At 55.6% G+C, this 15,072-nt stretch overlaps 1 protein-coding gene across 3 annotated transcripts in view; it reads left to right on the top strand.

Moving 5' to 3' along the window:
* The window catches only part of PQLC2 (PQ loop repeat containing 2), a 16,152-nt gene extending 4,774 nt beyond the window's left edge, over nt 1–11,378 (top strand). The window contains exons 3-9 of one of the 3 annotated variants that reach the window (XM_011934024.1): nt 664–905; nt 6,511–6,640; nt 7,369–7,456; nt 8,110–8,252; nt 8,396–8,488; nt 9,096–9,281; nt 10,669–11,378. In XM_011934024.1, coding sequence (XP_011789414.1) covers nt 742–905; nt 6,511–6,640; nt 7,369–7,456; nt 8,110–8,252; nt 8,396–8,488; nt 9,096–9,281; nt 10,669–10,743 — 879 coding nt within the window. In that variant the 5' untranslated portion in view covers nt 664–741 and the 3' untranslated portion in view covers nt 10,744–11,378. The remainder of the gene's footprint in view (nt 1–663; nt 906–6,510; nt 6,641–7,368; nt 7,457–8,109; nt 8,253–8,395; nt 8,489–9,095; nt 9,282–10,668) is intronic. The other 2 variants (XM_011934026.1, XM_011934025.1) reach the window with 2 other exon arrangements.
* Nucleotides 11,379–15,072: the final 3,694 nt, after the last annotated feature.

The raw sequence follows: 15,072 nt of genomic DNA, 5'->3' as shown, positions 1-15,072 counted from the left end.
AGAGATAGGGTCTTGTTATGTTGCCCAGGCTGCCAGGCTGGTCTCAGCCTGCTGGGCTCAAGCTGTCCTCCCGCCTTGGTCTCCCAAAGTGTGGGGATTACAGGCATGAGCCATCGCTCCTGGCTACAACCTGCTTTAAATTAGATGAACTTGATGGGCCTGGCCTCAGCGGATCCTTACAGAGTAATTTACAATAATAACAATAAATTAGGACCAACCTAAGCGTTCAAGAGTCGTAGGAAAAGATAACATGGAGGGCTCAGTTCATCACACTGTGTATGAACTCACTGAACCCACACAAAAACCGTATGTGGGAGGAGTGCTCTGAGGACCCCATTTCCAGATGAGAGGGCTCAGGCACAGTAAGGCTGAGTCTTTGCCCAAAGTCTGGCATGAATGGGTGGTGAAGCAGGGATTTGAACACACTCGTCCCTTCTGCAGATCCAGCGTGCTGTCTGCACGTGTCTGTAGCTGGCATGTGTTTGCTGTGATCCGTGTACCTAGGGGCTGATTGGGTCCTGGTGAGTGAGGATTATGTCTTTGCCCTTCTCTGGTTCCGGGCGAGGCACCCGGTGAAAAGGCTGGGCTGAGCTTAGTTTGGGATGACCATGAATAGGACCTGGACCTCCCAATGCTGAAAGCCTCCTCTCTTCCTCCCTGTAGAACCCTTGCCGGCCTCGGAACACCAGCACCCTCCCTCCCGTGCAGACCCGCCTGGCTGGGGCCTCCTCCTCCACAGCCATGGTCTGGAAGAAACTGGGCTCCCACAACTTCTCCAGTTGCCCTAATGGCTCCATCCAGTGGATATGGGATGTGCTGGGTGAATGTGCCCAGGATGGCTGGGATGAGGCCAGTGTGGGCCTGGGCTTGATCTCCATTCTCTGCTTTGCTGCATCTACCTTCCCGTGAGTAGTGTGTCTGGGTGGCAGGACCAGGGCAGGGCTGTGGGGTTGGGGCAGTGGCTCCAGCTACTGCTCAGAGAGGGGTTGCCTGGTGGGTCCCAGGCCTCTCCAGACTGGAGGCTGGGTGTGCTCCCTTGATTTCCTACCCACCCAGGAGGGACCTGCACTGGTCCCTCCCACAGGCCAGACCTTGTGCTGGGCGATGCTGATGCAGAGATCATCACCTTTGCAACAGTTTACTGAGTACCCGCCACATACCTGGCTTGCTTCTAAGCACTTGCTGTATTTCTACCTCATTTAATCCTCACAACAACCTTGTGAAATAGGGACAGTTACCATCCATCTATTTTACAGATGAGAGATCCAAAACCCAGAGAAGTTAAGCAGTTTGCTTTAGGTGGCACAGCTGGTCAGAGATGGGGCGGGAGAGTGGGAGGGCTGGAACGCATCAAACATAGCCTCTGTCCTCCAGGCTTTGACAGTCAGGTGGTGGAGATAGCTTCAGGGAACACAACATTGCGTGGCCGCTGCTGTGATCGGGGAGCGAGGACACGATGCACAAGGGTCAAGAGCATCCTGACCTGGGCGTGTCACCTCACTGCTCTGAGCCTCAGTTTCCTTGCTTGTGTCATAGAAATGTTGTTACCTAATTGAGACAGCTGCTATGAAGATGGCATGTGGGTGTGTAGGGAGAGCTGTCCACTCAGGATCTTCACACAATGTTTGCACAAGCCTGAAAGCTGTCAGTGGTGACACTGCTATTATTTCATTACATGAAGCACAGAAGAGGGACACCCACCCATCTGCAGAGGCGGAAGAATATTACAGTCAGGAAGGACCTGGAGGCCAGGCACAGTGGCTCACGCCTGTAATCCCAGCACTTTGGGAGGCTGAGGCAGGAGGATCACTTGAGGTCGGAAGTTCAAGACCAGCCTGCCCAACATAGTGAGACCCCATCTCTACCAAAAAAAAAAAAAATTAAAATTAAAAAGAAGAAGGGAGCTGGAGGTGTTGGCATCTAGGCTAAAAGCCGAGGATAGGACAGCATTGAGGAGTGAGAGCCAGGGGCTGAGTGTGGAAGAGCAGTTCAGGCAGAGGAAGCAGCAGATGTACAGAGAAGGGGCAGCTGTGTTTATATGGCGGACAGAGTGTGTAGGGGTCAGGGCAGGGAGAGGTGAGGTCACAGGAGTCATCATAGACCCTATGGCCTAAGGGGCCTGCTGTGCGTTAAGAAATGTGCTCTTTATCCTGAGGGATAAAGACAAAGGTTTGATCGGGGGCTTGACATTGTTTTAACAGCTTTATTGGGAGAGAATTCACATTTCATATAATTAACCCATTCAATGTAGAAGTTATGTTAGTATAGCCACAGAGTTGTGTAACTGTCACCACAACTATTTTTAGGACATTTTCGTTAGCCCAAATGGAAAGCCATGCCCATCAGCAGTCATTCTTCATTCCTCCCAGACCCTCTCAGTCCCTGCCAGCCACTAGTCAACTTTCTGTCTCTGTTGATTTGCCTCTTCTGGACATTTCATGGTTCGTATAAATGGAATCACACAAGACCTTTTGTGATTGGCTTCTTTCACTTAACATAATGTCTTCAAGATTCATCCATGTCATAGCATATATCAAAGCAGTACTTCAGTCCTTTTTGTGGCAGATACTGTTTTACTCTGTGTATGCCACATTTTCTTACCCATTCACCCATTGATGGACATTGGGTTGTTTCTACTTTGTAGCTATTATGATTAATGTTGCTATACACATTCATGTATTTTTTTTTTTTTTTTTGAGATGGAGTCTCACTCTGTCGCCCAGGCTGGAGTGCAGTGGCCAGATCTCAGCTCACTGCAAGCTCTGCCTCCCCGTTTTATGCCATTCTCCTGCCTCAGCCTCCTGAGTAGCTGGGACTACAGGCGCCCGCCACCACGCCTGGCTAATTTTTTTTTTTTTGTATTTTAGTAGAGACAGGGTTTCACCATGTTAGCCAGGATGGTCTCGATCTCCTGACCTCATGATCCACCCGTCTCAGCCTCCCCATGTATTTTTTTTTGTCAGGTGCAGTGGCTCATGCCTGTAATCCTAGCATTTTGGGAGGCCGAGGCAGGCAGATTGCCTGAGGTCAGGACTTCAAGATCAGCCTGGCCAACATGGTGAAACCCCATCTCTACTAAAAATACAAAATTAGCCGGGTGTGGTGGCGCGTGCTTGTGGTCCCAACTACTCGGGAGGCTGAGGCAGGGGAATTGCTTGAGCCCACCAGGTGGGGAGGCTGCAATGAGCCAAGATCACACTACTGTGAAAAAATTGAATTTTTCTTTTTTCTTTTTTTTTTTTTTCGGTAGAGACAAGGTCTCACTGTGTTGTCCAGGCTGGTCTCAAACTCCTAGCTTTAAGCTATCCTCCTGTCTCGGCCTCCAAAGTGTTGGGGTTAAAGCCATGAGCCATCGTGCCCAGCATCGCTTGTTCTAAGAGTTATATAGATGTAACTCTTACATTTAGGTGTTTGATCCATTTTGTGTTATATTTTGTAAATGATACGAAGTAGGAGTCCAGCCTCATTTTTTTTTTTTTCTTTTTTGAGACAGAGTCTTGCTCTGTTGTTCAGGCTGGAGTGCAGTGGTGCAATCTCAGCTCACTGCAACCTCCGCCTCTTGGGCTCAAGTGATTCTCCTACCTCAGCCTCCTGAGTAGCTGAGATTACAAGCATGTGCCACCATGCCTGGCAAATTATTGCATTTTTAGTAAAGATGGAGTTTCACCATGTTGGCTAGGCTGGTCTCGAACTCCTGACTAGTGGTCTACCTGCCTCATCCTCCAGAAGTGCTGGGATTACAGGCATGAGCCACCGCACATGTGGATATCCAGTTGTCCCAGCGCCAGGTGTTGAAAAGACTGTCCTTCCCCATTGATTTCTCCGGGCACCCTCTCAGAGGCTTGACATTTTTACCGAGTTACCTTGTTCCACGTGCCATGTTGGATGTGGTACAGGTAAGCCAAACAGACATTGTCCTTGCCTTTGGAGAGCTTCCATTCTGGTACCCTTGAAAAGATAATCTGTGAGTGATGGGGAGGAAGGAGCAGAGTGACAGAGAGAGAGTGGAGGCAGGGAGGCCGCCTGGGAGGCTGTGGAAGCCTTCAGAAAGCATCAATGGTGAGGGGATTGGAGAGGCCCTTACCAGGCAGTCTGGACAGGTGTAGGTGACTGATGGGGCCAAGGGTGGGAGGCTCCCTGTCCAAGGGTGAGAGCTTCCTCAGGACTCTCTGAGTAGCTGGCTGGGGCTCCCCCTTTCTGCCTGGGCTGGTTGATTAAGCAGGGAGGGGATTGGAGGCCTGGGAGAGAGTCCTAAGTGATGGAGGGAGGGTGGCTGCCCCCCTGGTCTTCCCTAGGACTCTGTCTCTCCTGAGTGGGACAGAATCACTTTCCTGCAATTGATGAAGGCACGTTGAGTCATAGCATCTTAGGTGGAGCTTTACTGTAAGGGCCATGGGATAAACCTTAATTCAGGGCCTTCTCAGTGCTGGGCCTATGCTCGTCACTCCCCCTATCCTCAGGAAATTTGAGTGAATCTGGGAGGGATGGGGATGTCAAGTGTTACAAAGGAGGAAGGAGAAGATACCACTGGAGCTCATGTCAGGGGAGGCCCAGAGGAGGAACCGACATTTCCTGAGATGGGAAAGATGACTCCGAGGCCTCTGGGCCTGAGGAGGGGTGGGCGGGACATACGACACCAGAGCTGGGAGGAAAACAGCCGTCCTGGGGCGACGAGCCTGGGGCCTTGGAAGGGCCCCCTCTCAGAACGGGGGTCCTTGTCGAAGAGCACTGGAAGACTCTGACCATTTTTGGTGACACTGGGATTTTAGTTTTTTTATTTGTTATTAAAGACAATTTTTTTTTGAGACAAGGTCTCACTTCCAGGCTGAGGTGCAGTGGTGCAGTCCTAGCTCACTGCAGCCTCAACCTCTTGGGCTCAAGTGATCCTCCCACCTCAGCCTCCTGAGTAGCTGGGACCATAGGTCCCCACTCCACATTTGGCTAATTTTTTTTTTTTTTGGTAGAGGCGGGGTCTTGCTGTGTTGCCCAGGCTGGTCTGGAACATCTAGGCTCAAGTGATTCTCTTTTCTCAGCCTCCTGAAGTGCCAGGATTACAGGTGTGAGCTACCACGCCTGGCCTCCAAAGTGTTGGGATTATAGGCATGAGCCACTGCTCCTGGCTGAGATGGGGGTTTTAGAAAGATTTCTGAAAGGGAGGATTCATCTGAAAGGAGGGAGGCTTGTTAGGAGGCTGAGGGAGGCGGATGGAAGGACTGGCTGTGGGAAGAACCCAGCCAATGTCCATTTCTTAGTTTCTGGCTTGGATCATGGATGGGATGAGCTGCCATTTAGTTAGTTTGCTTGTTTATTTTCTTTTTTGAGACAGGGTCTTACTGTGTTGCCCAGGCTGAAGGGCAGTAGTGTGATCTCAGCTTACTGCAACCTCCACCTCCTGGGTTCAAGCAATTCTCATCCCTTAGCTTTCTGAATCGCTGGGATTACAGGTGTATACCACCATGCCTGGCTGATTTTTTAATTTTTGGTAGAGATTCACCAAGTTGGCCAGGGTGGTCTCAAACTTCTGTCCTCGAGTGATTCACCTGCCTCGACCTCCCAAAGTGTTGGGATTGCAGGTGTGAGCCACCATGTCTGGCCACCATTTAGTTTCTTTCTGTCTATTTTCCTTCATGCATGCAGGTGGTTAAAAAGAAACTGGAACAGTAAATGGCAGTATGTATAATGGTTAAGAGCAAGACCGGAGGCTCAGGTAGGAGTTGAATCCGAGCTGTATGGCACAGCTTCCTCCAGGCCCAGTGAGGAGGTCATTGTGGTAGACTGGACAGCACAGGTATCTTGAGGACAGAATGAGTCAACACACAGAGGGCTCAGAACTGCCCTGGGCCTCAGTGCCACCGCCAGCTTTGGCTTCGTGCCCGCACCTGACCAGAAGTCCTAAGAGGGTCCCAGCACCGGGGACCTTTGGGAAAACAGCCAGGGGACCAAAAACCCACCACCTTGATAGTAGAGCTCCAGGCACCTCAGCCCCACCCTTCTCTGTTGCCCTCTAAAGAGAACCGGGCTGGGGTTCTGCCTGTCTTGGCTGCAGCTACTCCTGGAGACCCGGCGTGCCCAGGCCTTCGGCCCGTGTGTCCCTTCCCCAGCACCGGTCTTGTTGCAGTGCCCCTCCCTGCATCCATAGGAGAAAGGATCCGGGGTTCTATGCAGCGGTTCTCAGGGCCCAACACAAAACTTCAGGACCCTACATAAGCCCCAGATCCCCACTGGAGACCCCAGGGTGTGGTGGAGGAGAATCTGAGTAAGGCTGGGGCTTTCCCTGGAGAGAGGCATAGCCGTGGAGCCCTCGACTTAGAAGGGATTCCCCGGGAGACTCCTCCAAAGAGCTGAGAAGGCTCCTGAGGATCCTGCCCACGGGGAGGGTGGGCCCCCAGGCCATCTCCTCTCCATTACCGCCTCACTCCCCCGTGGTCATCTCTGGGCAGTGTCCCCTGTAAGGCGGCATTCCCTGTAAGGTGGCCTGAACATGCATCTCCTCCTCTTCCTCTTCCACAGCCAGTTCATCAAAGCCTACAAAACGGGCAACATGGACCAGGCGCTGTCCCTGTGGTTCCTCCTGGGCTGGATCGGCGGAGACTCCTGCAACCTCATCGGCTCCTTTCTTGCTGACCAGCTGCCCCTGCAGGTGGGCCGGTACCCGGGCAGGGTGGCGCTCACCCTAACCCAGGCTCACCCTGCAGGGTTGCCTGAGGAGATGCCAGGCTCTTTGGCCCGCCTGATCTCCAGAACCCTGACCCGTCATTGCCTCTTGTGAGGGCCCATCCTTCTGTCTGCCGAACTGCGGCTGTGGGCAGGCCACTGCTCTTCTCTGGGCCTCAGTTTTCCCGTCTGCAGTATGAGCATGTCTAACAGGAAGGTTTCCAGTCTTCCGCCTCCAGGGTGCTGGAATGCTGATGAAGCTTCCAGGGGGTGGGTGGGCCCCTCGAGGAGGAAAGGCGTTTTTCCGTGGGAGGCCCAGGTGCCATCCCGCTCTGTGGGCAGGCAGAGCTGGGGCTCCCAATCAGGAAGGCATTGTCTTCCCACGTGGGACCAGAAAGTTCTGACTGCCCTGGCGTCAGGCGAAACCAGAGCCATCACTTCACCGCGGTGTCCTGCTTTGTCCTGACTGCTGGCACTGACCGCCAGCTCATTGGCACTTCCTGGGCTAGATCCTTTCCTGGGCCTTTTGCCCACCTGTTCTGTCATTGCCAGGTGGGAACTGTGAGCTCTTCCTTGCCAGATAAGGAAACAGCAGCTCAGAGAGGCGAAGTGACTCGGTCAGGGTCACCCAGCTGGGATATGACAGAGGGCTGCCGGGGCGCGGTCCCAGATCCTGGCACTACGCCAACCCCCGGGCCCCTGCGTCTCTTACAGACCTACACAGCTGTGTATTACGTCTCAGCAGACCTGGTGATGCTGACGCTGTACTTTTACTACAAGTTCAGGAAACGCCCCTCTCCGTGTGAGTATGGGGACCGCTCTCTGTCAGATGCGCCACCAGCAGTGGGGGCCGTGGGCGACGGGGGCGCCTGGAGTGTGGGAGGAAGCGGGTTTCCCATGGCTGGGTGATAACCCGAACCTCGGAAAGGCTTCCCCAGGCCTTATCTAAGAGCCTGAGCCTTAATCAGCCAAGATAGAGACTTGAGGGCAGTGAGCGTATCCTGGCCCAGACCACAGGCCGGTTCCTCTCGCCCAGGGCCTCATTCAGCAGGCACAGCTCCAGCTCCTCCTCTGTGTCCAGCCCTGGGCTTGGAGCTGGGGAAACGAGGACAAGTCACACAGGCTGCCTCTGCCCCAGCCTTCAGGAGGAGCAGGAGACAAGGTCAGCTTGAGGCCATACGGACGTGGGGAGGGACCTGGGAAGGATTGTTTTTCTTCAGCATTTCTGCTTCGTATAACCCCTCCTGACCTCCCTGCCCTCAGCGTTTCACCTTTATAACTCTAGGAGAAGGGTACTGTTGTACCCATTCAACAGATAAAGAATTAAAGCTCAGAGAGGTTAGGTCACTTGCCCAAGGTCACACAGCCCCTGAGGGGCAAGGCGGGGACTCAGCCTCCCCCTGCTGCCTGCCACTCAGCCATCTAACCTCAGCTTCCCTCCTGCCTCGTGTGCAGTGTCTGCCCCCATCAACTCCATGCTGCTGTTCCTCATGGGGACGGCGTGCGCCACACCGCTGCTGAGCGCTGCTGGGCCTGTGGCTGCCCCGAGGGAAGCCTTCCGGGGACGGGCGCTCCTGTCGGTGGAGCCGGGCAGCAAGGTGAGCCGGGGGTGTGGCGGTAGAAGGGATGGAGGCTGGCTCGTCCCCAGGGCTCTCCCCAGCACAGCCTCGTGGGCGCTAAGTGGGGAGGGGGACCACCTCTGGCTCCTACGCGATACCAAGTGCCCCCTTCTGCCCCACAGCCCTTCACCCGGCAGGAAATCATTGGCTTCGTCATCGGCTCCGTCTCCAGTGTGTTGTACCTGCTCTCCCGGCTGCCTCAGATCCGCACCAACGTGAGCCTCCAGCAGGGGCTGGGTGGGGCCAAGTAGAGGAGAGCCGGCCTGGCCACCCGGGCCCTCTGGGCTAAGGAGTAGCACGGCATAGGAGCCTTGGTTCAGAAAGCCTGGGCTACTCCCACTGTTGGCTGGGGCAAGTTAATCCAGTCTCTGAGCTTCCATTTCTGCTTCTGGAAAACAGGCGTGATGTGGCCTGCCAGCCAGGCTGCAAGAGACCCATGTGTGTCTTGGAGGAGTAGGAGTTCAGGGGAAGGTGAGGGGCTGAGCTTGGAGACCTGAGGGGAGAGGAGAAGCTGGGGAGTCGGGGAGGGGAGGCTTGCTGGGCAGCAAGAGCCTGTGTGGAGTGGAATGCAGGGTGGCATGGGGCCAGCAGGCCTGGCACAGCCACGGTCTCCTGTGGACCCGGGCAGGGCCTGGGAGGGCTTGTCTGTGGGTGAGAGGAAGCTCTGCTGTGTGTCGGGCCCATGTCAGATACTGGGCACCCAGAGAGAGAGGAGCTCAGGGCAGGTGCACTGTGGTGGGGCAGGTGGACATGTGGACAGTTACAATCCAGAGTGACAGGAGGTCTGTTCGAGATCTCTGACCCAAACTCCTTCTGCCTCAGTTCCTCCGGAAGTCCACCCAGGGGATCTCCTACTCGCTGTTCGCGCTGGTGATGCTGGGGAACACGCTGTATGGGCTGAGCGTGCTGCTCAAAAACCCCGAGGAGGGCCAGAGCGAGGGCAGCTACCTGCTGCACCACCTGCCCTGGCTTGTGGGCAGCCTGGGCGTGCTGCTGCTCGACACCATCGTATCCTTCAGGGCGTGTGGGGCTGGTGGTGGAGGTGTGGGCAAGGAAGCCCCTGCCTGTGCACAGCTTCGGCACTCATCCATCTCTCCCTCCCTTCATCCGTCTCTCCCTCCCTTCATCCATCCGTCCCTCCCTTCATCTGTCCGTTCCTCCCTTCATCTATCCGTCCCTCCCTTCATCCGTCCATCCCTCCCTTCATCCATCCATCCATCCCTCCTTCATCCGTCCGTCCCTCCCTTCATCTGTCCATCCCTCCCTTCATCCATCCATCCATCCCTCCCTTCATCCGTCCGTCCCTCCCTTCATCCGTCCATCCCTCCCTTCATCCATCCATCCATCCCTCCTTCATCCGTCCGCCCCTCCCTTCATCTGTCCAGCCATCCCTCTCTCCCTCCCTCCCTCCATCTGCTCACCCAGTTGTGCACACCTGTGTGCTGGGCACCCAGCCGGACCCTGGAGCCATGAGTGAGCAGGAACAGCCATGCGTGCCTTAGAAGCTTACAGTTCGGGGGAGGGGCAGAGAGGACACAACGTTATCATCAGAGAATTAAGTGGCACCAGGTACTGCAGAGAAAAACAAAAGCATCTAGCCAGGGGCTGTCCTGGTTAAAGTGGCAGCAAAGGCCCCTGTAAGTCTCACTGAACCTGTGACCTGACAGAGAAGGAGAAGTTAGTCAGGTGAAGGCAGGAGAGGAATGTTCCAGGCTGTGCGGATGAGAGCTGGAGTGTGGAGACACACATGAGTTGGTCAGACAAACCTGGGTTCAAATCCTGGCTCCTCCCCTGCTTCCTAGCTGTGTGATGCAGGGCACACGGGCAGCCTCTCTGCTGCTGTCTTCACCTCGGTTAACAGCTGCTGTCTCATCCGGATACTGTGTAAGACGAGGTATCTGGAAACACTCCCCACAGGACCCCGTGATCAATGAGGGCTCAGAAAGTGTTTGCTGAAGGCTGGACAGAGCGTTATCTGGGTCTCATCTGGGAGAAAGTAAACATGGCCTTTGTTTTAATATTTGCTAAGTCCCTGCTGGGTGCAGGGAGAAGTGAAAGTTTAGGCTCTTGTGCCCCCAAAATGGCCCAGCCACCTGGCAAGCTCCAGGATGCCACAGGGTGAGAGGAAGAGAAGATCCTGGGCCAGAGTCGAGGGAGGGAGAAGTCGCTGCTGGGCTTGGAGACAAATGGAGCTTGGCTAGGGCTTGAGGAGCCAGACGGGCGTTCTGAATGGAGGGCACAGCTAAGGTAGAGCCAGGAGGTTATGGCTGGCCCTTCCCAGCTGCGGCGTGGGGGTGGGAGGGAGGGGAGACGGAGGCAGCTCCCGGGAGTGGAAGGCCCCCAGGGGCGGGTCCAACCCAGTCTGCTCAGCTTGGCCTTAACCGCGGACCCCCAGATCTCCATCCAGTTCCTGGTGTACAGGCGCAGCGCCGCCGCCTCGGAGCTTGAGCCTCTCCTCCTCCCCAGCTGACCGAGGCCGGCGGGGACCACCGGATGCCACACCAGGCAGGGGGAGGTGTGGGCAGTGATGGTGCTGCGGCTCTGCATCAGTGTGTGGGTGGCCTCTGGATCCCCCATGGACCCAACCGTCCCCTCTGGGAACACACCTTCAGGTAGACCCTGAAGCCTCGAGGCCGGGGCTGGAGCGGAGACCCCAGGGCCTCTCAGGAGACAGGCTGCCCCTCCTACCACCTACCTCATTCTGCCTGCTCACCCCAGGGGCCACAGCTGCAGCCTGCTGGACTCAGGACTGACCTGTCAACTCCAAACAACCGAGTAAACAGGCCGGGTGTGGTGGCTCACACCTGTCATCCCAGAACTTTGGGAGGCAGAAGCAGGTGGATCACTTGACGTCTGGAGTTCGAGACCAGCCTGGCCAACATGGTGAAACCCCATCTCTACCAAAAATACAAAAATTAGCCAGGTATGGTGGCGCACACCTGTAGTCCCAGCTACTTCGGAGCCTGAGGCAGGAGAGTTGTTTGAACCCGGGAGACAGAGGTTGCAGTGAGCTGAGATCGTGCCACTGCACTCCAGCCTGGGTGACAGAGTGAGACTCCATCTCAAAAAAATAAAAAAGACAACCGAGGAAACGGTACCTCCCCACGAGACCTGCTTCTGTTGCTCCTTCCCCAAGGTGCTGGGGGATCAGGGCTGCTTTGGGGACCAGTGGTGGATGTGGATGGGGATCCAGGATGAGCCAAGCAGAGGGGACCACATCTGCCTGTAGCCCGGGCCCAGCCTCCTGGGGCCTCTGGTTTCTTTAGCCTGCTTCTCTGTGCCCTCTTCTGACAGGCCCCACACCTCGCTGTGGGGACGCAGCAGGGACAGAGACTCCCCACGGGGAGCCTGCCCCTCGGTGCGCAGGAAGAAGCAGAGTGGTTAAGGTTCTGTCGGATCTGGGTTCTGCGTTGCAGCTCCTCGGTGCCTAGCTTATCTCACCTGTGAAATGGACAGTACTACCACTTCCTGTGTCCCTTCAAGGATTACATAAGATGCTGACATTATGGAGTTTAGCCCCAAACCTGGCGCATAGTAAGGGCTCAATAAAGGTTAGCTTTGAGGACTTTTAGTTGGAGAAGAGGAGCAACCAGATCTCCTTGGAGATCAGGGAGAGCCTCCTGGAGAAGGTGACAGGTCAGAAGGATGAGCGGGAGATATCAAAGGGAAAGATAGGATTGAAGGCAGGAGGAAGAAGTGGCGGGTACAGAAGCAAGGTGGGAGGGTGGAGAGGAAGGCAGGGCTGAGCCCTGAGTGCTTCCTGGACCCCCAAACTCAATGTTTTCCGGACCCTGTTTTTTTATTTTTAAAATTCTTTGAGCCCAGGCTGGAGTGCAGTGGTGCGATCATAGCTCACTGCAGCCTGGAACTCCTAGGTTCCAGGAGTCCTCCCGCTCAGCCTCCCGAGGAGCTGGGACTACAGATGCTCACCACCACGCCTGGCTCCACACCCTGTCTCATTCCACTTTGCTGGGGGTCATGACCCTCAGGTGCTTGGAGCACAGAGGCGCCAGGTACCCACCTTGCCGGCCTGATCTCACCCCACACACCCAACCCTAGCTCTGGAAAACCAGAACTAGGGACTTGGGGCATCCGGTGGGGTAGGTTTGGGGAGAGAAGCTGCGTCTCCAGAGTGAGCCTTGCCTTTAGAATCTCGCTTCCCAAACCCGGAGAAGGGAGATAGCGCCGCGGTCATTCTGGCGCTGCAGATACTTGGTGAGTGCAGCCCTCCGCTCGGCCTTTGCCGTGTCAGACACCTGGGCTGTGGTGAACCAGCTCCAAGACCCTGCCTTCCAGGAGAAGAGATGGTTACCATGACCAGAGGGTAGAAAGGTCAGGAAATGAGCAGATGAGACCAGCCCCAGGAGAGTCAATCAGGGAAGACTTCTCAGAGGAGTGGCCTTTGAGCTGGATCTTGAAGGCAGAGGGGAGGGCAATTCAGGAAAAGGGAGGGGCAGGTACAAAGGCCTCGAGTTGGGTGTCTGGGCTGCTTCCAAGGCGGGGCTGCTTACAAGGAGCCTGAAAAGCCACACCAATGCCAAGGACAAGGTCCTGGGGCACACCCAGCAGCAGCCTAGCAGCAGGGGATGGGGTTTGGTCGGGGGAAGAGCCTTTTGCTGGAGAGAGGAGGCGAGACACACCTCTGAGACCCAGGTGAGCAGAGAGGGCCAGTCTCCCCTGCCCCGTCCTCCTAGGGTCACCCACGGAGCCCGAGATGACATCTGGCATGCAGCTGTTAGTTGCACACTTGCTGTATGCGGGCTGCGTTGCCTGCCATCAGTGCGCAAGATCTCCCGTCTTCACAGCCAGCTCTGAGATGGGGGAGTTTTTATTTTTATTATTTTTTATTTTTTGTTTGTTTTATTTTTTTTTTGAGACAGAGTCTTGCTCTGTTGCCCAGGCTGGAGTGCAGTGGTGCGATCTCAGCTCACTGCAACCTCCACCTCCTGGGTCCAAGCGATTCTCCTGCCTCAGCCTCCTGAGTAGCTGGGATTACAGGCGCCCGCCACCACACCCAGCTAATTTTTGTATTTTTAGTAGAGACGTGGTTTCACCATGTTGGCCAGGCTGGTCTCGAACTCCTGACCTCAGGTGATCTGCCCGCCTCAGCCTCCCAAAGTGCTGGGATTAGAGGTGTGCCACCACGCCCAGCCAAGATGGGAGTATTCTTATGGCCATTTTACAGATGGGAAAACAGGCTCAGCGCAATTGAGCAACTTGCCCAGCTAGGAGCAGCAGCAACACGAGGCCCTCCAGCTGCGGGAGCCACCCCATGCCTGGCCAACGTTGGCGACCCGTGTCCCCTTCCTCCGTGCTGGGGGCCCAGGGCTTGTGGCAGTCCAGCTTCACCCTCAGGAGTGGCCCGAACCCTGCTGGGCCCGGGCTCCCTTCTCACCATCCTGAATAGTGACTTTGCTGAGCCTCTGGCCCTGCTGAGATTTCAGGGTAAGTTACCCCCAGGTCCCAAGCCCCAGCTTGCCCTAGGCTGTGCCTGCGTCAGGTGCCAGCCAGATGTCTTGCTCCACCTGGGTCTGGGACCTGGCTCCACACCAGTTACCTGGGATCAGTAGGTGCCCTTTCAGCCTGAAGATCTGGGGGCACAATATGGCCACATGAGTGCCATGTGTGGGCCTGAACTGGTGCCGGGTGGGGAAGAGTGAGACGGGATAACACAGCCCCTGCCTGGAGGCCCTTCTCTGATAGGCTGATGTAATCCCTCCCTCCTGGGAAACACCAGCTTTTGGGGTGATAGCACTTTCAGGCAGGAGCTATGGTTCCTTCCTCCCCCTGGGCAGTGCCCTGTGAGATGGAGGCAATACAGCCCCTACCCTCAGAGAGCAGCTGGCCTACAGCTCATCCAAACCTCAGTCTCCTCTCCCTTGGAGGCCTCATTCCAGTGCCCCAAGGAGGATTCAAACTGCTGGGGCTGGAAGAACTTGGTGGCCTGAGTCCCTGGAGCCCTGTTGAAGGAGCTGGTGACATCCAGATGCTGGAGGCAGGTGGCAGGGAGCACAGACTTTGTGTCCTGCACACTGAGCTCCAAGTGTGCCCCAGCCACTGTGAGCCTTGTGACTTGAGCAGACGTCTGAAGCCGTTTCTTCATCCCATGAGACCAATAACACCGTCTGCCTCAAAACATAGCCGTGATCAAGATGAGCACGGAGGCTTGTGTCCCGGCACCTGGCACACAGTAAGTGCCTGGTAAATCAACAATGGCTATATTTGCTTGTCACCAGGGGGCTTACCAATGCCTGGAACCTCCCCCAGGTTCCTCCCGAAGAGAAGGGCCAAGGCGGGGCATGATGGTTCACGCCTGTAATCCCAGCACTTTGCGAGGCTGAGGTGGGAGGATCACTTGAGCCGAGGAGTTCAAGACCAGCTTGGGTAAGATAGCAAGACCCCATCTCTACAAAAATTTTAAAAATTACAATAAAGGTGAATCTCATCAGTGGGATTCTGCCACACCGAATGGGCCATGGTTGCTGATGGCAAACATGTTACCAAGTTAAACGCCTCCGCAGGTGGCGTTTCTTTCTCCCTGGCTCACACCTCCTGCTCCTTCCTGCAGGTCACGGGATGGCAGAATGCTCATCTCCAGGTGTGGCCTGAAGGGAAAAGTGTGGATATTTTGGTGTGGTCAAGGAAATGGAACTATGCTAACCAGTTGCCGTTGTCTAGGAAGGGCTGGCTCCCTTAGGACGCCCACACGGAACATGAGGCTGGGCCAGGCACCCCCAGAGGTCCCTGCCTTGGCAGGTTCTGTTTTACCTGTTGAACGAGACACTCTATGGGGAAGTGA

Source organism: Colobus angolensis, unplaced genomic scaffold, assembly GCF_000951035.1.
Source record: "Colobus angolensis palliatus isolate OR3802 unplaced genomic scaffold, Cang.pa_1.0 Scaffold130, whole genome shotgun sequence".
NCBI classification, from domain to species: Eukaryota; Metazoa; Chordata; class Mammalia; order Primates; family Cercopithecidae; genus Colobus; species Colobus angolensis.
Note: the sequence above shows the minus strand (reverse complement) of the source record. Positions and strands in the feature narration are given on the sequence as shown.